Here is a 22,527-nt window from a genome sequence, read left to right as displayed (position 1 = left end):
AAACCACAAAAAACTTCTCTTCCGGTAGCATTGAAGTATTTTCCCAGTGAGACTAATGATTTGTGAGAATGGTTCTGTTTCCTGCGGTTTAGTCTGGGCAGAGGGCTGGTGATTAACAGCGAAATGCTAAACAGAGTTACATCCTTCTAAATACATTGAAGTCAGTGCGCTAGTTTTTTCTCTTCTTGCATCGCTTTTCTCAGTCGTAGTGCCGCTAGAAGATGCAACGTTGCAGGCGCTTCTTTCAGGCACAGTTTAATTTCCCTTCTCTTAATTAGGGCAATTTAAAAACTTGGAGCTCTGGAATTGCTAGGGTTCAGATTTCTGTCCAGCCTCCCCATTGGCTCCCACAAACTTGAGGGTAAGGAGGTGATACTCTGACATCCACAGGCAGTTCTTCAGTTTAATGGTTTTGTGGGGGACCAATGAACTCTTAGATTTCAAAGAATCTTGAATCAAGGATTAGTAAAAGGATCTGGCAATGGTCTAGAGTTCAAGTACTGTAATAGCCTGTTTTTCTTTATAGATTTCTTGGAGATAAATCTGATTTCACAGAAATTGACTCTTAAATAAATGTGTATTGTTTGCAGCTTGAACTATTAGTGCTTAAGTATGCCTGAATCTGGCCCAGGCTAGCCTGATCTTGTCAGATCTCAGAAGCTCAGCAGGGTCGGCCCTGGTCGGCTGCGACTTGACGGCATTTCACACACGCACACATATGCCTGAATCATTGCTTATTTTGTTTTTATTTATTTACTTATGGCCAGTCAGTCTCACTGAGATTGAAGGCGGAGTCTTTGCCAGATCTTGAGCAAATAGTTATTTTTAAAAAATCTACTCATACTGATGTCCTTGATGCTACTAGACGTATTTTCGTTGTCGCTTCTTTTTTACTGCGTGATATACTGCATAAACTATAGATTGTTCTGTTAGACTGTTGGGCCAGGGGTGGGTGTGAAAGCAGGAACTGAAAACCAGCAGGCTGCAAATACGCTGAACAGCAATCTTTTCTTAGTATAGAATGTAGATTACAGTAGTGCAGAATTCTGTAATGTGTGTATATTATTCAAATTAACCATATTAGTATGTTAATTTTGGATATTTATGATTTTGCCAGATGAGTACGATACTGAGTGGGGCTTTGACTACTGGAATCCTGTTTTCTCCCCATTCTCCACCCCCAATTTAGGAAATTTTCCATTGGCTGTATAATTTCTATACCCATCTTTGCAGCCTCAAGAGCTAAAAACTTTGTTGTGTCAAAACTGAAATCTGAGATGCTGAATTTTGCTCCTAGTACTAAATTCCACCAGTTTCTTGTGCCGTATTTGGAATGCCCACAAATGCTGATCTAGCAATGAGTACTGTGCACAAATTCTTTCAGAACAGTTCGAAGGATTTCTGACCACTGGTGAGCTGATGTTAACAGCCAAGGAAGGACCTATGTTTCCAGACTGCCAATCGACATTCTTTTGCCTAACTCTATCCTGCATTTTAGAGCTGTTCTCCATCCCTCTAGGCCTTAACAAAACTATCTGGCTACGTCAGGGGCTACCAGATGTAGGCATCAAATTCCAGTGGTGTGTTACATTCCCTTGTGTATAATTTGTTTCAGACCTTTAAAAAAAATCTCTAGGAGCTGCATATTTGTAGGCAGAGTGTTTTTATTACAGTTTCCAGCTACCCTGAGACTTCTAAAGTGAACCTTAACTAATTGCTTCAGCAGTTGTGAAAAAGGAAGCAAATGAAATCCCAGCTGAAAGAGGCATTTTGGTTGATTTCCTGCAAGGAGGAGGAGGGGGGAAGGAGAGAAGGGATTTCTGAATTCATTGTCATTGGAGCTCACTGCTGGCTCTTGTTTTCTCAGGGTGGGGAGGAGAATAAAATCGAGTCTTTCTTCCTGCAGTTGTATGAAAGTCAGAGATACAGCTTTAAACGGTTTGAATGGGAGGAGAGGGATGGTGGTTTTTGGCTGGCAGGAACATGGATTCACAATAGCATTTCTTTTTAAAATGTTATTTATTTACACCCCTCCTTTATCCCCAATGGGAATCCAAGGCGGGTTACACTGCTCTCTCCTTCAATTTATCCTCACAGCAACAACTCTGTGAAGTAGATGAGGCTGAGTGTGTGTGACTGGCCCAAGGTCACCCAGCAAATTTCCATGGCTGAATGGGGATTTGAATGTAGGTCTCCCAGATCCTAGTGCTCTAACCACTACACCACTTTGGCACTCTTATTTATTTTACATTGCAAACTAACTTCTGACAATATCGTGCTGTTAAGTCACCTGTCTTAAGGTGACCCTGTGAATTAATGTCTTCCCAGATATTCTACAGTTAACAGCCTTACTCAGGTCTTGCAGACTAAGGGCCGTGGCCTCTTTTATGGAGTCATTCCATCTCATGTTGGATCTTCCTCTTTTCCTGCTGCCTTCGCCTTTTCCTAGAATTTATTATCTTTTCCAGTGGCACAGGCTCTTATGTTCTTAAGAAACTTGTAGCATTGTTATGGGGGGACAAATTCCTTTTTCTGAAATTCACTTTTTAGATGTAGCCATTGATTCCTCTTATGCTGTTTTTTCTCTTCTAAAAGAAGTATTTCACATTCATTCCTTTTTGAAGAGAAATCAATACATCCTTTTGTAACTTCAGCCCTTGCAGTTGTTCTGTGTTACACATCACAGGGAGGTACTCTAGCAAGAGGACAGAAAGGTCTGGGAAGATACTGGCTGCCTCTGAGCATCTACAGAATAAAATTTGGAAATTTTGTAGAAACTCCCTTCCTGCCCCTCCTCTCTTCGAATTTCAATTTGATCAAAATGGAATTGTTTAGAAACTAGCTTCAGATTCCTAAATAGAAGAAAAGAAATGGATTATCTGGTTTTTGGGAGAAATGGGTTAAAAGAAATTAAGATAATTTCTCTTAACAACACTAGGAACTTGCTATGCATATGAAAGGCAGTTTTTTGTGCTGCTAGAAAAGGTGCAGGAGGGTATGTGTGGCAGGTTAGGTAACATTTAAACTAGGAAATGCATAACCTATGAATGGTAACAATGGCATTAAGGAAAGCAAGATTCCCAATAGGTAATAATTAAAGCACTTTAAAATGCTCATGCAATTTTGTTTAAGAGTAGGCTTTTAAAGTTCCTGATGGAAGAAAAGGATACTGCAAAAACAACAAGCACATTGTAGCTGATATTGTAGCGATTTTTTCACAGACATATCTGTTTGTTAGGTTACTATGTAAAGGAAAATCAGAGCTTGGGGCTCTATCTCAGTCCTGTGGATTTCGTGGATCTTGGAGACGGGTTTAGGAAACAAAATGACCAGAGCATGCCTTTCTCTAGTGGTACATGACTCCCTTTTCTCTCCACTCACTTTTTGATTTTTTCTTCCACCTTTTTCTTTCCTTTTAATTGCCATAGATTCATTCATGTGGTTGTAATCCAAACGGACGGAAATGAAGATCAGGCTCTCTGCAGCAGCAGTTGCTGCTCTGTGCACAGCTCTTCTCCTCTGCTCGATAGAGGCTGAAGGTAAATCATTTTTTTCCTTTACTTGTTGAAAGTGATGGTGCAGAATTAGTTCAGTGCAAATAGTTTCTCCCTGAGTGTCATTGCTTTGCCTTATTCCTATTTCTGTTTTCCTCTCCTTTCTGTGTTTTGTTTATTTCAGAGAGCCAGCTTTATAGCAAGACAGCTGTAGCTGTACCCTCTCTCCTTCCTCTTCTCTGGTGTCTTTCTGGTGTGCTGTCCACACCGTGTGTCCCTTGCAAATGGGAGCTGGCCTGTGCACTCCCATGTGCTCTCTCTTTCTTTCTCTCCCCCCTGAGGCTGAGTGCTCAGGGAACAAGAAGATGCGTGTGCAAACTTGAAGCCTCTTGTTTATAAGTAGGAGAAAGCCTGCAACATTTGCACACACCCTCCTGATGGCTTAATTGGCGTGTACAGTGAATACATAATAGACATATAAGTGTGTGTTTTAAAAATATATGAAATAAAACTCTCCAACAGTATCCTGCTGTATATGTGTTTTGTTTGGCATTGGGTGATAGTGGAAGCCTTTCCTGTTGAGTCAGTTTGAAGGACAAGGGAAAGAGTAATTGATAGCTGCATTTCAGGCAGAGAGAGCAGGCCCCCGGGGATTGATGTCTCAACAGTCTACAATTTTGTTTGGAATTTTTGAGACAGAAGAGAGAAAAAAATCAAGTTTAGTTTCCTCTTTTTCTCACTGGGGCACCAGTATCTTCTTCACTCTTGGAGTAGTGAATCTTGTATTCACAAGTTTCAGCACATTTTTTGGGGAACACTCTTCTGATGCCTGTAATATTGATATTAGAAGTGTCTAGGAAAGTATCAGGTAAAGGTAAAGGTAGTCCCCTGTGCAAGCACCGGGTCATTCCTGACCCATGGGATGACATCACATCCCAGTGTTTACTAGGCAGACTGTTTACGGGGTGGTTTGCCAGTGCCTTCCCCAGTCATCTTCCCTTTACCCCCAGCAAGCTGACTGGGTTCTCATTTTACTGACCTCGGAAGGATGGAAGGCTGAATCAACCTTGAACCTGCTACCTGAAACCGACTTCCGTCGGGATCAAACTCAGGTCATGAGCAGAGCTTGGACTGCAGTACTGCAGCTTACTACTCTGCACCACAGGGCTCTTAGGAAAGCATCAAGCATCCGCATATCTATTTGAATGTGAACTGTAGGTTTTTGCCTTGGGTTTACATGCATGTGCAAACATGTTCAAAAGGCTTGATGCTAAAGTTGCGGTGTTAGCTTGTGACGTGTTGTTCTGAGGATGTTTGCACAGCCATATTTTTCATATGGTGAAATTCCCACTGAGATTCCCACATTTGGATGCATCTTTTTCTAGCATGGTCCAGATTACAATTTGCTAGGTTATGGAGCCTTTTCCCCCTGCACGTCATGATCCCCATGCATACTTGAGAACTGAGTTCCCACTGGGGAGCTTGCAGCTGAAGCTTGACTAAAAGTCCCCTGGTGGACATGTGTAAAACATAACAGGTAATTAAGCTGTTTGTTACCAGACAAGAGAGTGCTTCATGAACTGGCCTTGTCATTGACTGCATCATGTTAAAGAGAGTTTCTGGAAAGGGGTACTTCATGTACCCGTTAACATTAATGGCATGCTTGTCACCATGGCACCTTCTGTCAGAAGCTATATCAAACCTGGTCGTTCAAACAAGCACATCAGTTTACTTCTCGGGTCAGTTCAGGTGGATGAGGTTCGTCCATTGAGGATAGAAAACTTTTGAAAGCTCAGGAGAAGGCTGACTATATCATAACCTTCATAAGCAAAACTTTGCTTTGACATATGGCCATTTTCCTGTGTCCCGGTAGGTCTATAGGCAGAATTTCAACAGAGAAGTACAAAAGGTTGGGGAAAGGTTTTAGGATAAATAGTATATGTGTATTGAATTTGAAAATACAGTACACAATGCAAATGCTCTCCGCTAAAGGCATGTTTCAAGACATCCCTTTGTGTCTTGAAGTGTCATTGACACCTTTTGGCCTGATTCGTTCCACTTCTGTGGGGGAAGATGGCAGCCAAGTTATTCCACTTCCTCTCTGAGCCTGTTGCTGGAGATTCTGCTGGGGGCTCAGGGTCCATAGCAGTGTTCTGGGTACAGCTGAAGAGACAAAGTAAAGGAGAAACACTCTTGCTTGTGGACACAGCATCATGGACTGGGCACAACATACAAGAGCAGCTTGGAAGGATCGTATACTACACCGCTGGATATGTGTCAAGTATGTATGCGGGTAACGTTCATTTTTTTTCTTGTACAAGCTGCTTTCTGGAAACCTGTCCAAAAGAATGCTATGATTCAACCGAATATGTGGAAACACAAACCAAAGTTTCAGTCCACATATGACCTCAAATGTTTAATCTGTTATTACTTTTGGTTATAACTCAAGGCCACAGTTCTCATAGCACTAACCACAGAATAGTCTCTCAGTCAGTCAGAATTCTCCAGAGGGTTTTTGTTCTTTTTGGAAACTAGAATGTCACTTAGAGCTTTTCACCTTCTAGTTGGCTCCTGTTTTTATCATAGGCTGCAAGAAAACTAATATGTTTGTAATCCTGCAGATACCTTAGATATTTTGACATTTCACTCTCTGTTTTACCCACACTACATACATAATAATTCCGTCTCCAGGGGAATTTTGGGAATGGCAATTCTATGAATTCTGTGTGTGTGTGTGTGTGTGTAAAGTGCCATAAAGTCGCAGCCGGCTTATGGCGACCCCTTTTTTGGGGTTTTCATGGCAGGAGACTAACAGAGGTGGTTTGCCACAGCCTTCCTCTGCACAGCAACCCTGGTATTCCTTGGTGGTCTCCTATCCAAATACTAACCAGGGCTGACCCTGCTTAGCTTCTGAGATCTGACGAGATCAGGCTAGACTGGGCCATCCAGGTCAGGACATGAATTGCTAGTACACCCAATAGAATTTTCAGCATCCTCATCAAACCTACCATTCCTAGGATCCTTTAGGGAAACTGGTCTCAGAGAGTAGCCTTTTCTTGGTCTGCTGTAGAACAGCTAGGTTTGAAACCAGTAGCACCTTAGAGATCAAAAAATTTTTTTTGGGGGGTATAAACTTTTGAGAGTCAAAGCTCCATTTGTCAGATACAAGTGGGAATGGAGAGATCTCCATTGTGACAGATTGTGTTCCTTGGATGACAGCTTGCCCAGCACTGCTAAGCTTCCTCCACAGTCAAAGGTGATGCTAGAAGTAATCTAGGGTGGGCTCTGGGTTTTTCTGGGGCTACAGTAAGGCCCTTACAGGCCTGCCCAGTTTCTTATATAAACAGGATATATGGCCTAGAATTTTCTTCACAGCACAGGGGTTTTGTAGCAAACATACAGGAATTGAATCTCAAAAGTGTATACCTTGAAATTCTTGTTGGTATTTAAGGTGCTACTGGATTTGAATTCAGGGAAACTATGACCATTAATCTGGTGGTATACCATTATAAATATATTGTGTAGGTATACGTCCAGGAATCCCAAGGATTGTAATTTATTTATTATTTGAAATAATTCCACCCTCTGGTTGGAATTCTTAATATCCCAATATACTATATGAATAGGACTTCAGTTGAATACTGTCAGCTATGGTGGGAAGCAGGTGTCTGTCTGTTCCAGTGTTTTAGCAGAAATTTTGGGGATTTGATTCAGTCGGGGTTTCTATAGCTGTACACTGCCAGTTTCTCCCATACATCAATCTTTTGAAGGGGCACAGTTCTGAAGTGGCAGTGGAGTTTCTCTACCACTAAAGAGTTTCTCTGTTCACTTCAGTGGAAGGGCACTGTCACATGGGAAAAGGGTTGGCTTCAGCAGAACTATTTCCTTCACCTAATACAGAACGTTTCACATGCAGGAGTTCTGAGTGTAGTGCACACGGGACTATGAAAATGTATTTTTCCAGTTATACAGATAGGTCAGTTTCTTACAACTGCTTCATGATCGTGCTTTAATTATACTGAGAAGCATTTGACAATTTGGCAATGAGAATGAATGCTGTGCCAAAATTCACGTTCTATGAGGTGAGTCCTCTGGATCTTTTCCACTAATGCAAGAAGTCTCCAATGTTGCAAGATTTCTCCTGCATCCTCATTCTCATTGCATTTCAATGTGCTTAGACTGGAGTAACTCTCCTTCGGAATGCACTGTAAGTCACTGTATTTTTAGTGCTTGGTAGATTGAGCTCAGTGTTCTTTATAGAATATGTTCCTGTCTTATCTGATAGTCACAGTGACACTTTACCAATGAAACTGTGACCTGCAAAACAGCCGTTGTATTTTCATTTAATTGAATTGATAATAGAGTTAATATCACAAATCTAACGCATAAAAAGACTGTGGTCCTCATCTTAACTGGTCAGAATATATTTAAAGTGCAAACAGCTTTGTGAACTAGAACTTTGTGAACTAGATGTACAATGGCTACATAGTGAGAGAAGTAACATTAGGGGTGTTGAACTGGATATTGCTGACTCAATAAAATGCCCAATATATCTAGTATTGGAACTAATTGGTAATATCTGCGAAAGGCACTCCGGATATTTACAATTCCAATATTTCACTCCCAATAAATATCAGGAATTGGGGCCGGAGGCCTTTCTGGCGTTCTGCGGGTGGCACATTGTTTAAAGTTTCAAGGGTCGCTGTTTTGATGGGTAGTAGGCCAGTTCCATTGCCCCTTGAAATAACGGCCCTTTAACGTTTCATTGGTATGGACCATCTGGGATGTGTTTCCTCTCCCTTCCTGCTCTTGTTGCCTGCAGGCACTTTAAAAATGGAAAGGGCATTATTATCATTTTCACTCAATTTTGGGAGTATTGATATTGTTCCAATATTAATTAAAATGGATTTTTTTCTGGCAGCTTTCCCAATACAATATCAATTCTGATATTTAATGAAAACAATAATCATGCCCTTCCCAACTTTCTGATACAGAATTAAAATGATAGTTTTTGTTTACTTAGGGTGGAAGGAAACCAGAATCAAATTGAACGAGGAGATAAAGTTACTTTCCACAAACTTGCTCTGTTTGTGATTGGTTGGCTCCAACCCATAATTAACATTCCTACTTGCTTACACTACAGCAGTCTGAATGGCATCGGCGAGTTAAGGACATTTACAGACTAAGAAAATCTCCTAGGGGCTCCCTCTTTTGATGTAACAAGAATATGTGTATACCTATTAACATTTCCCCCTTTGAACAGCAAACCACTATGTCATATCAGAACCTGCTTTAGAACTTTCTCTGAGCTTCCAAAGTGGTTCTATGAGTCTGCTGTGGGAAAAATATAAGCCCAAAGTCCCCTTGGGTGTATGAAACATAGTTCTTTGGATGCAGGTCACAGGATGCTGGCCTGCCCTTTTGTGGCAAACCGGTAACCTCTGGATCCTGTGGCATGTCTGAAGGTTGAAAAGTGTTTATATTTTGTCTCAAAAATATCCATTCCATATTACTTAGTGACCATGGGTGAAGTCATGTACCTTCCTCAAATGTATTTCCTATAAGCTTTGATGGTAGTGTGAGCTAAAAATGACTTTCATGCTGTGTTTTTAAAACTGTCAAGTGCCATGTCTGAGTCTTCATAAAATAGATTCACGTCCTTTAAGATGTTAAAGACTTTTCCCCACAGTTAGTTTTTTCAGTTTATCTGGAATCCAGCCATTTGGAAATCAACAAGGTGGGCTGCTGCTGTCCTCCAGCAGTTACAGCCTAAGACCTCTGCTGCTTCAGGTCAATTTACCTTCAAGGTTGGTGGTGCTATTTTTCCCATGTACTGCTTAATTATTATTTTTTAAAAAGAGCATGCTCAGGTCAGTTGTCTCTGCCTTTGCATTAAATTTGTCCTGAGCCATTTCTTTGGAAACAATATTTTATAATGGTATTCTTTTAAATGCTAGTGTGCTCTGTTATTAACATCTGTTGCATGATTTTGATGGTATGTACTGCTTCCAATTTGTATGCAGAAGTATAATTTCCATAAACAGAATGAGGAGACAATTATGCATGCAGGTTAATATTCTAATCTCACTGCCTGTGTATGGACAATAGGAAAAAATAACATTTATTCTAGCAGTAGTATACACATTGTAGCAATAGAGCAAAAGCCATATTATTCTATTTTCATTGGAAATAACCGTACATTAAAACACATGTAGCATTTATTCAATTTCTCAAGTCTCACATTTAAACATATACCCCAATTAAAGTATAATAATTAAGGATGTAAATAATAACCTTAAGAAGCAAATCACTCACCGTGCACACTGCTGCGGAGCCGTTTGATTTAACAAGGAGCACGAGGCAAGGGTGTTGCCCATATTATTTGCATTAACTGTAGAACCTATAGCTGATGTAATTAGACTGCACAAGGATATCAAAGGTATTTGGATTGGTCAAAAGCAATATAAACTTGGGTCATATGCAAAAGGAGTGAACTGAACTACACTAGTGTAGGTGATGAGTGAGTTAGCTCTCTAGACATAGTTAACAGCTTGTTATTGTTTTCTCAAGAGGTTCAAGCTTAAGTAAATTGTATTTTGAAAAAGACAATAAATCTGGAACCAACCACAAAGCTGGATTCAAAGGTTATCTTTTGTTGATATAGCCCCCACCCCCAGTCTGCTCACAGAAGGTGTCTTCTACGTACAGAAGGGGACACTTGAATCCAAAACCATCATTTAGATACAATCCTAAAACCGCAATCCTGTGCACATTTACCCAGGAATAAGCCCCATCAAACGTAGGACTGACTTTGCATAAACATGCCTGAGATCATGATGTAAATTAAGCAAAGATGGGCATCTTCCAAGAAAACCACAAGATATGGCTCATATACAATGCTTGCCAAACAATCTGAAGTATTAAGGAGAGTATGGCTGAATCTTAGTTGCTTTTGTTAGACCTGTTTAAAATCATTATTTATAGTATGCCTACCATGCACTGACAGTGAATCAGTAAAATATTGCATGAATCAGCATGAAGTTTAATACAAGAATATCATTATAAAATATTATTATGAAACGTCTTTGTGCAATGATCCTTGTACATGGAGGCTTTTGTCCATTGTGGGCAGCTAAACAGAATAAAATAATAAAATAATAGACTTTTCATATATATACATGCATGATGCTGCCAAAGAGCATATGTGAGCTATTCCTTTCTGTACTGTTCAGTTCATCTTCTCACCAGCTCCCACAAAGTTATTTGCAGTCATTTGTTTGGATCACTGGCGCCTTCTTCCTTGTTTTTTTCTCCTATGCCTTCTATAAATAAATGTCTATAAATATGTGTTGATGTTGTCTTTCCATAATTAACCATTGTTGTATAAACACCATACTGGCATTTTATGTTAAAATGCCATTGCTTAGTATGGGTACACCTGCTGCAAAGGGAACAGTGGAAAAGATAAATGGTAGTTTACACCTCGTAAATACTACAACAAAGTGGTGTAAACAGCCAGAAAACTTGGTTTCACAGAGTTTTGTATCATAGTTCAAAATAATTTATAATTTGTTAACCCCTTTGTTCCTAATTTGGTGTGCGTATGTGTATACAATGTATATATACACATGCATACATGATAAATGACTTCGGTGATTTTTTGGACCTAAGGGGTTAAGCTCCAAGAACATACATATATATATGTACGGCATAAATTGAGCACTGAAATGCACAAAGCTTTACTGAACTCTCAAAATATATATATTTCTCTTTTTCTCTGCCAAGCTTTCAAAACAAAAAGTTTCAATGAAATACAAATGTGCAGAGACAAACTTAAATGATTTATTCTTTGATGTCTCATTATAAGAGGTATTATGTTATTGTTAAATAATCTCATGATGTTGTAAGCAGGTTGTGATTTGGCATGCTTTTATGGACTGCACCCAGCATGTTAAAAAAAAACATTCTTTTAATTGTTATGTGAAATGTTTGCATTTGTGGTTATTATCTGTGAACTCATTGTACATGTATCCAAATGTGTTTTCTATTGTGCTTGATTTTGCTGGCCATTCTTGAATGACTTGGCAATTCAAGAAAATGTTCTGTGCTGTCGTCTGTAATGTGTATTTTCTTTGATGTGTTTTGTCATAGTCCATCATCCTGTATCCTCTTTTTGCCAACAACATATCTTTATATGTGTTGGAAACAAATTTATGCAAAGACATATATATCTTAGTAAGCTTTGCTTTACATATTTTAAATATTAATTTGAGAGTCCTTTGTTCAACTTTATAAAAATAATGTAATTTGATAAAAATCTTTTGCAGTTAATCCACCTACAGACCTCAGTTTTAAAATTATAGATGAACGTACTGTTCAAATGTCATGGAACAGGCCGCCTGATGCAATAGAAGGTTACAGGATAACAGTGACACCTGCTACAACTGGTAAGATTTAGAGTTCTTTTTTTAAAAAGTGATTTTGGGAAGGAGGGGGTGCTATTAGAAAATAGCAAAATTAGAAAGACAACATTTGGGGAGGAAAGAAAAATACAAATTATCAACTATATAAGATGTATCCAAAATAAAAGTAGTAAATATAATTATTTTTGCAAAACTTTATTCTTATCAAAAATCTTTAGCTCATCATTTACATCAAAGATGTAAATGCATGCAACTATGAAAAAATAGTTGTACATGCATACAACTATGAAAAAAAATATATTAAACACATTTTAGCACTTGTTTGACAAATTCTGTAGCATTGACCTTATTCCAGTATTTAAGGAAAGATTATCACCACTGAATATATATATCCTTACTTGTATTGAGATGCTTATATGCAATAAGGTTATCCATTGACATCATAAACTTTACTTCCATAACCAAATATCAATTTATGGCAGCCCCTTCTGCTTACATGATTGTGCCAACAGTATTCTTGCTGCAGTCAACAAATTCTTTAACACATTTTGAATTGTTTCATTTTACCTTATTTGGTAACACAGCCTACACAGGAACACCTAAATCTCTGTTTTTCGGTATTCTAGTTACTGTGTTAAAGATATTTTTCACTGCTGGGCAATCACACCAAATATGAAAAAGTGTGCCTGCTTGCCTTCTGCATCTCCAACCAAGGTTGGACATTGTGCCTGTCATCTGACATATTCTGTCTGGAGTATAACAGTATCTATAAAACAGTTTCTACCCATTTTCTCTTATGCCAACCTTGATAGAAGTATGAAATGCAATATTTATGCAGTATGCAACTTGTTGCCAAGTATCTTGGGAATAATAATTAACAGGTCTCCCTCCTATTTTTTTTACATAACAATAAGCAATCTTGTTCAAATACATTCCTTTTTTTGTTTTTCTGTTTGTTTGTTTTGTATACCCCAGAGTAGTTTGAGAATAGATACTAGGGTCATCTTTAATTTGCCTTAAATTATGTCTGATATTTCAGTGGTGTGTGAAGGAACGGAATTTCTTTAGCATACAGGACATTAAGATTACCTGCAACAAATTGTGACTTAGGGCCAAACTACCTGTGAAGTTGGGGATCCATGACTGGGTGTTCCAGTGAGTAATTTAGCTTTGAAAAACAGCCACAAGGGAGGGATGTTGATTGGGGCTGCAGTCTTGGGGCAAGATGCCTAACTCTCCTCACAGTCCCTTTTCTCGCCAAGTATAATGAATACACACACACAAATCACACAACAAATAGTTAACCCTGCCAGAAATTTGGTTAGTCTTTAAGGTGCTACTAGGACTCTTGCTCTTTTCTACTGCTATTGACAGACTAACACAGCTACCCATTGTGATCTAATACCATATAGTGTTATCCATCTCTGCCTGTGCCCTATGGCAAGTCTTTATGACGCTCAGCCACTGGCATCAAGAAGTTGTAATTCAACAGCTCAAAGTCTGTGGCTAGTACAATTGCAGTTTATTTTTTAGTAAGCTGTTCATGACCTTAGGACCCTCCTCAGCACTTAGCTGCCAAACACTAGGCTGTTCAACCTCTCTGTGACATTAGGGGTGCTCTTTTCTACTGCTATTGACAGACTAACACAGCTACCCATTGTGATCTAATACCATATAGTGTTATCCATCTCTGCCTGTGCCCTATGGCAAGTCTTTATGACGCTCAGCCACTGGCATCAAGAAGTTGTAATTCAACAGCTCAAAGTCTGTGGCTAGTACAATTGCAGTTTACTTTTTAGTAAGCTGTTCATGACCTTAGGACCCTCCTCAGCACTTAGCTGCCAAACACTAGGCTGTTCAACCTCTCTGTGACATTAGGGGTGCCAAGTCTCAGGTACAGAAGGGACTGCTTGGCCGCACAGCAGTACAGTGAAATCAGCTTTGAACCAGCCATTTATTGCTAAGTGACACTCAAGCTTGTGAGCGTTGAGCTATCATTAGCTGTTCTACAAAAGCAGATGATTTTGAGGCTTCTGAAATCTTTCATGGCATGTAGACAAATAAGTATTTTTGCTTTGTTGAAATTAACTCTGTTGTCTTTAGAAGTTCCGTTTTATGAAGTTATTCTATGTATGTTGAATTATAGATGGACCTACTAGAGAATTTACCCTAGCTCCTAGCACTACCCAAACGATATTAAGAGATCTCCTACCTGATACTGAATATCTTGTTACAATAAGTTCCTATGATGATGTAGAAGAGAGTTTATCTGTCTCTGGACAACTTACAAGTAAGTTCACATAAGACTTCAACAAACAGGTGTTGTTCTAGCATTAACTGACAACCTTTTTTTTTGCATGTTTTTGTAAAACAAAACCACTTTAAGTATATACTTAAAACTCTGAAAATATAAAAATGTCCTTTTGGGTTCTGTGAACAGAACAGCTTGGATCCTGTGGTGAATTTCTATTAATGGAATGGGTGTGTGTGATTGTTACCAATTTATGCTGTTTCTGAGGGTCCTGTGTCACTCAGGAGTAGCATTTCAGGGAGCAGTTTGGGCTGCAGTGGGAGGGGAGTGGCAAGGAAGTACTGTTCTATTGACTATTAGCAGAAGTTTACCACAAGATCCAAACCAATTTTTCTGTAGTATGGTATAGATAACCAGAGAAAAATGCTTTGCTTGTAATAGTTCTATGAGCCTGTTGATTTAACTTGTGTACCTATATCATTATGTCAAGTAATGTTGCAGGGCATGAGACACTGGGCTAGGACTCAAGACTCTATTGGGAATTTAGAGTTGCCGGGCAGCAGCAGGCAACCCTTGGGAAGAATTAGAGGCAGAGTCTGGTTTACTGGAGTCATGCTGATATGCTGATGTCACTTCTGATAAAAACTGGAAGTGACATCTGTAGACACTCTAGCATTTACAGGAACCTCTGTGGTTTCACCATAGAGTTTTTGTAAAATGCTAGAGAGTCTACCATGTCACTTCTGGTTTTTATCCTGCCCCCCAGTTTCCCATAGTGGGAGGCCTAGCGTCCCTACTTGGGATTGAGAAGCAGCTGTGTAATAAGGTAGTTGAGAATCCAAAAGAGGTTAACTAACTCAGGACAAGGGCTGGGGAGAGAAGGGTGCCATAGAGACCACCCACCAGAGCTGCCATTTCTCGAGAAGGAACTGAGCTCTGTGGTCTGGAAACAAGTTGTAATTCTAGGAGATCTCCAGGCCACACCCAGGGGTCGGCCACCCAAGCTAAGACACGTTACCATTCCTTTTGTCCTGAGCTCCAATTTCCTCCAGGTGTGCCTCTTTATTTCCAGCACCATTCATAAATCCCAAGCTGGTTACAATATACTGTGAAGAGAAAGTAGAGGTGTAAAATAATATTGAGCCCATTTGATCTCTAAATACCAATGGACTTTCTCTAGAAGCTCAGTTTAGGGAGGGGCTGTGGCTCAGTGATAGAGTGTCTGCTTGGCATGCAGAAGGTCCCAGGTTCAATCCCTGGCATCTCCAGGAAAAAGGGACCAGGCAGTAGTTGATGTTAAAGACCTCTGCCTGAGACCCTGGAGAGCCGCTGCTGGTCTGAGTAGACAATACTGACTTTGATGAACCAAGGGTCTGATTCAGTGTAAGGCAGCTTCATGTGTTCATGTGACAACAGCCAGCATCTTGCAGCTCTTCCTCCTGCATTCCTTTTGAGCCAATCAGATAAATAACTACTTGTACATTTTCTCTTTTAGTTTATTCTGAAAAGGGGCCTAGAGGCTGCTTTTAAAAATAAAAGCTGAAAACTAAAGGTGTATTTCTAAAGGCCATTGCCCCCACATGCCTCCTTGAAGGTAGCAACCCAGTTATATGAATCCACCCTAGCATTGACTTTGCAAGGCTGTTTTCTCTCCACAGTGAAGTTTTTTTTACTATTATCATGTGCTGAGAAATTTTGACTTTTGCGGGAGAATAACTACTATGATGTTATGCAGGAGCCCAATGCATGCTCAATGACTGCAAATGCCACTCTGTAATAGGGAGAAAGTTGTCATGTGAAATCTGTCTATGGAATACTTTCCAGTTTTCCACTAATCTTACACTTTCTTGTGTTCCAGTTCAAACAGGTGGTTTAATAACAACAGGGGAAAAGAAGCCTGATGAGGTTCAGCTACAAAGTAAGTATCTTGCTGTCAAGATGGTGCCATACTCTAGAATAAGAAACAGTGTAAGGCACCCTTTCTAGGCAGGCAATTGTACAGAGATGTGTAACAACTTTCCTGTCCTTTTCTTAGCATGTGTCTTCCTTGGGCAGTGAAGTTGGGTATCCTGGCCCATTAGGGCGGTGCAAAAAAAAAAAAAAAAAATTGGTAAATTTCGGGTTTGGGTTTATTGGACTCGATTTTTTTTTTAAATAAGCCAAATTCCCATACCGGTAAATATGGGGATTTGGCTTTTTCCGGGTTTCCCGAAACATTTGGTTCCAGTAAAGCCTATGGGGCTTTCCGTGGCTCCTGGGGGTCATTTTTGCAGACAGAGCCCCCAAATTTGCAGAATGGCTGCAAGGGACTCTCCCTGAAAGAACCCCCAAGTTTGGTGAAGATTGGGTCAGGGGGTCCGATTTTATGGGGTCTGGAAGAGGTCACCCCCATCCGATTCTCCTCCATAGAAAAGTTAAGCAATAGTGAAGTGGCTGATTGGCTATAGTCAGATTCTCTATTGTGAACGCTGCTGGTATTTTTCAGTGGAGGAGCTGGGAAACCCACCACTTTAAACAATGGGCCATTTAAAACAATTGCAGCTTACAGCATTGTTTAAAGCGGTGGGTTTCCCCTGCTCCTCCATTGAAAAATACGAGCAACATTCACAATAGAGAATCTGACTACTGTGCTTGTGGAATGGATTTTTCCTTCTTTTCCCTGTCTTCTGCATGCCTCGAACACCTCGAAAGCTGTTCTTCAGGATCAGCATGGATGGATGTGGGGGGAGGGGCTGTAGCTTGAATGGTAAATTGGTAAAAATCAAGGATTTCCCCTGTGTGAATGGAAGTGCCTTCTGCTCAAGTAAAAGCATCTTTGGTTAAAACCCATTGTGTGTAGTGTGTATATGCTTGAAAAAGATAATTAATTGCTGGGCTACATGGGTGTAATTTGTTAAAAATTATGTTCCAGAATGTTCCATTAGCGCTGTTACAGATCTAGTTTTTCTTGTGGATGGCTCTTGGAGTGTGGGGAGAAATAACTTCAAATATATACTGGACTTCATTGTAACCCTTGTATCGGCTTTTGACATTGGAGAAGACAAGACAAGAGTTGGAATTGTCCAGTACAGTTCTGATACGAGGACTGAATTCAACTTAAATCAGTATTTCAAAAAGAGAGACCTCATTGAAGCAATAAAAGGAATACCATACAAAGGAGGCAATACAATGACAGGTATGGACTTTTTAGCTGTTTAGTAATAAAACAAGCATCCTTGCTATGTTTATGTATCATCTTGTTTAATTTTACAGGAGAAAGTTTGATATAAATCTTACTTAACCACAGACAAGATCTTAACTTAATCATTTAACCGTGAGCTCAGCAAATCTTGACTTAACCACTTTGTTAATTGTAGGTGAAGCTATTGAGTACATGATTAGGAATACATTCACGGAGTCTGCTGGAGCAAGGAAAGGCTTTCCCAAAGTGGCAATTGTCATTACAGATGGAAAGTCTCAAGATGAAGTAGAAATTCCTGCAAGAGAACTGCGTAATATAGGAGTTGAAATATTTTCTTTGGGTATGTTGAAGTTACTGCACAAATTGTTACCAGGCATCTCAGTCAAAAAATTGAGCTTTGTGTTATGCTTGGTATAAAAACAGAACATTTTCTCTAACGCTAGTATTAGATTTACTTTTCAAAAGTATTGCCAACATTGGACATATTGCCAACTGTGCTAGTATTTTTGAATGCTGCGTAATGGAAGTGAAAACATAATAATCAAAATATCTGTATTATGGTAGTTCTTAATATGTCAGAAAGGTCCCCATAAGCAAAATAGCAATATTTTAAATCATTAAAATCGTCCAACTTTTATGTGTGGCAAAGGGAGTTGCATCCCCTTTGACCAGTTAAATGGCTATGCATAGGACTGTGGAATTAATAGTCATGTGGGACAAGGAGGGGGAATGGGTGAAATCAAGTGGAAAAGGTGGTAGGATGCAACCTGTTGCTTTAAACTAAGGTAAAGGTCCCCTGTGCAAGCACCATTCTTGACCCATGGGATGACGTCACATCTCGACGTTTACTAGGCAGACTTTGTTTATGTGGTGGTTTGCCGGTGCCTTCCCCAGTCGTCTTCCCTTTACCCACAGCAAGCTGGGTACTCATTTTACCGACCTCGGAAGGATGGAAGGCCGAGTCAACCTTGAGCCGGCTACCTGAACCCGACTTCTGTCGGGATCAAATTTAGGTCGTGAGCAGAGCTTGGACTGCAGTACTGCAGCTTACCATTCTGCGCCACGGGGCTCATTTTTGCGTTAAACGAACTGAATATATTTTATTAGAGAAGACTGCTTTGAATACATTACACTTCCTTCTCATATATTTGTCTGATGGGGAAGTGAGATGGATGGTGGGAGCCCAAACTAAGCCAGGCATTTGTTTCCATCTTGTCCTCCCTGAACTCATGGAGAGACTAATCCCAAGTCTGAAAAGTTCCATGAGCTCAGCAGTATGGATATGCAGCAATCTATAGTATTTGTTATTCTTTGGGTCTCACATATTTTTAAAAATATTTTAGGAATCAAAGCTGCAGATGCCAAGGAACTGAAGTTAATTGCATCTCAACCCTCACTGAAACATGTTTTCAATGTGGCTAACTTTGATGGCATTGTGGACGTACAGAATGAAATAATCTCACAAGTGTGCTCAGGCGTTGATGAACAATTGGGTGAACTGGTTAGTGGTGAAGAAGGTGAGAATTGTTAAGTTGTCATTGTAATGTGAAAGCATCCTTGTTTAGGTATCCATCATTGTGGTGACACCAGTTCTGAGGGAGGAAATAGCTACTGGCTCAAATCTAAAGAGCTACTTCAGTTTCCTCTGAGGGTTTGTGCACACCCAGAAGTGTTTTTGAGGGTTTTTTTTTTGTTTGAACAGCTGCCCTTAATGCTACATCAGAAACAGTCTGGGAATTTTTGCTGTATTACAAAAGTGGTTTATCATGTAGCTTAGGGAGATACTATTGAAAAATCACAAGTAAAAACTTTGTTTATTCCCATGAACTAGTTGCTAGTTACTTTTGGAACAGGCCTGTGCATAAATATCAGAGAATACAAACTTTGAATAGATATCACTGAGTGGATTCAAAGAGTAGCAGGTCTACTCAGAAGTAAGTCTCGTTTTATTCAAAGGGGTTTAGTCCCAGGAAAGTCTTCCTAGAATTGCTACATTATTGCTCTTCAAGAGTTAAAACCATACACTTCTAGTTCTCTTTTTTTTTAAAGTATACTACAGGATGATGCACTGAAATATCTGGAAGTACCAGTAACTAAGGGACATCAGTAGTGTCCCTATAACTTTTTGATTATGCAGGCTAAGGCAGCTAATGAAAATCTACAACACTTAGGGTATAGTTTAACACTTTTATTTTGCATTGCTTATGGCATCACTGTATCATGAACAAAGCAGTAAGCATAACTCTGGTCACATATATCAGCATCCTTTATTTAGATCATAGATGAGATGATGTCATAAGTGGATATAGGATAGGCTGGTTAAAAATACCTTTGCCCAATATTGTCATGTATTTGATCCATCATTTAGGTATGGAATATTTGATTTGGGAGTGGTGGTGTTGGGCGGAGATGCAACGCCAGAAGTCGGTCTGTTTATAGCTGCATTCTTGTTCTTAATTTTTCAGCTATCGAACCTCCATCAAACCTTGTAGCTACACAAATCTCATCAAGATCAATTCGAATAACTTGGTATCCATCTCCTAGTGAAATTACTGGCTACAAGGTGGATCTCATTCCAATGATAGCTGGTGCCAAACAATATTCGTTGAGTGTAGGACCCCAAACAACTGCTTTTAATGTTAAAGACCTTTCTTCAGAAACAGAATACCAAATACATGTGTATGCAATGAAAGGATTGACTGCCAGTGAACCAGTGACTATAATGGAAAAAACGCAGCCAGTAAAAGTTCAAGTGGGTAAGTCACTGACAGGAGAAATTAATGTGCACAATGCCAATTGAGTTGTAGAAAAGTAACATATTACTGAGAAAAGACAATTCAAGCAATCGACAGAAAAGATTAGGGTTTTTAAAAACTTTTTTATTTGCTGCTGTATCTTTTAGAAAAATGAATAGAATAACTTTTGGACTTTTTGATGCTTTATAAGCTAAAATTACTGCAATCCAAAAGTCTTCTGCTGACCTCTCTAAAAGATACAGGGTTGGATCCAAACGTGTGATTGTGCAGGCAGAAAATACTTTCACTTACCAAAAGAGGATCTGCAATTACAGGTTCCATCCATCAGCTCCACCCACCTGTGACAGCAATAGCCAGGATGTAGTATGGTGTATGCCATGTGTTCATACATATTCTAAAGCAGAAATGCATCCCAGCATCAGAAGAATAGCATGATACATAGTGAGATGCATCACAGATATCTAAACTGAAACTTTCAGAAGGATTATAGCACATTAACATAGCTCTATAAAGGACTGGGGGGAACAAGGGCAAGGAGGAAGAAAACACAATGCAGACCAGATTGAGGAAAAGAAAGCCACAGCTTTTTATTGAATGCAACCACAGGAGCATTGGCACAGCATGGGGACTCACAGCCATCGGGTGACTCACCTCCCGCCCGATCTTACCTGTCCCTCCAGCTCACCTGTTGGGGGGAAAACCACAGAGTGGCAAGCCCCAGGATCCCACATGGGTGCAAGCTGCTGTTTGGTTCCTTTGCCATGTGGTGGTGAGAGCCAGCTGACAGCCTCCGAGCTGGGCATACTGCTGAATGGTTCCACCCCCAAATCCTCTTAAGGGGGTCCCCAAACCCGGGGAAGTGGGTGCGCAGGCACAGCCTCCCCCCATATGGATCTGTCCCAATGCCCCTACCTCCCTAGAAGCTGTGACAAGAGACCCATGAAGCATACCACACTGAACACCAAAATGCAACCCATAACAACGTGAACCAAGGGAGGGTGGGTTTGAGATCCAGAACCAACTGAAGGGGCAAGGCCTTTTCTGCAGCCCAGGTAAATAGGGGAGGGGCAGACCAGAGTGAAAAACCCTGCACTCCAGGTCTGCCTGGAGCTCTGCCCCTCCCCACCCTGCTCCAGCGATTCAGTTTGGCTGGCCTGGGCTGCTCAAGGCTCAGCTCCACCAAGCCTTTCATTGCTGGCAGGAAGCCAGCAAAAACGTCCTCCTTCCCCGTTTCCTCGCCCCCAGGCCACAAACGTGGCACTGGGTAAGTCTGGGGCCACTGCTCATTTTTAATATAGGATGTGTTTTTAAAGTTGAGGTTGTACAATACCTACTTGAAAGGATTACTTAAAATAAGACTAGATAATTTTGAGATGTTATTTTGTGTAATTTCTACTTATAATGATGGTGGTGATACTAAAAGGAAGGCATATGAATATTACGACCCAGTTTACATGCTTTTTATTGTGGTTTTTTTATTGGCATGACTGGGAAGTATAAGGACTCATGCAATCCCACCATGATTACAATATGCCAAGTAATATGGCCATACACCATGATTACAGTATGCCAAGTAATATGGCCATGTGTTTTCAGTTGGAAAAACCGAGGGAAGGATTGCACAAAACATCCATGTACGCAGCAACTTCATATATTTTTTAACAGGAACGGTGGAACTATGCCAGTGTTCATATTTCCTCCCTATATCTATGGAAGTACTAATTTGGTAAGCTATGAATAGTATTAGAGCACTAGAAGTTGTGGTATATAATGAAATTAGTTGGTACTAGATTCAGGCAAGACAAGAGTTTCTCCATTGTGTTATTATCTTATAGAATTTGCTGCCAAATTTTTTTTAGGTTTGATGACTTTAAAAAACATTAGACAAAAAGAGGAATAGGTCTGTGAGCTGCAATTAGTCATGACAGTTATGTGGCACACCTGTCTTCAGAAACAGTAGACCTCAAAATACTAGGTGATTAGGGTAAACGAATCAGGGTGTCTTTTGCCTTTCCCTCCTGCTTTCGAGCTTCATTAGAACATCTGGCTACCTGCTGTTGGAAACAGGGTGCTGGAATATGAGGATACTTTAACTGATCCACTATATTCTTATGAATCCTATAAGCGCCTAAATAGCTGATCTACCACTACTGGAGAAAAATGTTTTTTGCTAATCCAATTGTTTTAGCTAGAGTAGTCACATTTAATATTTTGGAAGTGAGAGCATTTGATCTGCTATCTTAGAAATACAAAAACTGTGCGATGTAAGGGACATAGTAAGAGATATGTATGTTGACATTGTGTAATATAGAGTCTAAGACCCAGACAATGCAATCCTAAGCAGTTATGCTATTCTAAATCCAGTGCAGCTCAGAAGGGTACAACTCTGCATGGGGCAGCACTATGAGCTATGAACTGCAAT

At 40.0% G+C, this 22,527-nt stretch overlaps 1 protein-coding gene across 1 annotated transcript in view; it reads left to right on the top strand.

Moving 5' to 3' along the window:
- Positions 1-3,396: 3,396 nt before the first annotated feature.
- Positions 3,397-22,527, top strand: part of COL12A1 (collagen type XII alpha 1 chain) — a 142,127-nt gene continuing 122,996 nt past the window's right edge. Inside the window, exons 1-8 of the mRNA XM_056856310.1 lie at positions 3,397-3,539; positions 11,822-11,941; positions 14,064-14,207; positions 16,027-16,086; positions 17,080-17,343; positions 17,525-17,689; positions 18,693-18,866; positions 19,815-20,105. Coding sequence (XP_056712288.1) covers positions 3,464-3,539; positions 11,822-11,941; positions 14,064-14,207; positions 16,027-16,086; positions 17,080-17,343; positions 17,525-17,689; positions 18,693-18,866; positions 19,815-20,105 — 1,294 coding nt within the window. The 5' untranslated portion in view covers positions 3,397-3,463. The remainder of the gene's footprint in view (positions 3,540-11,821; positions 11,942-14,063; positions 14,208-16,026; positions 16,087-17,079; positions 17,344-17,524; positions 17,690-18,692; positions 18,867-19,814; positions 20,106-22,527) is intronic.

This window comes from Euleptes europaea, chromosome 10 (assembly GCF_029931775.1).
Source record: "Euleptes europaea isolate rEulEur1 chromosome 10, rEulEur1.hap1, whole genome shotgun sequence".
Taxonomy (NCBI): Eukaryota; Metazoa; Chordata; class Lepidosauria; order Squamata; family Sphaerodactylidae; genus Euleptes; species Euleptes europaea.
Note: the sequence above shows the minus strand (reverse complement) of the source record. Positions and strands in the feature narration are given on the sequence as shown.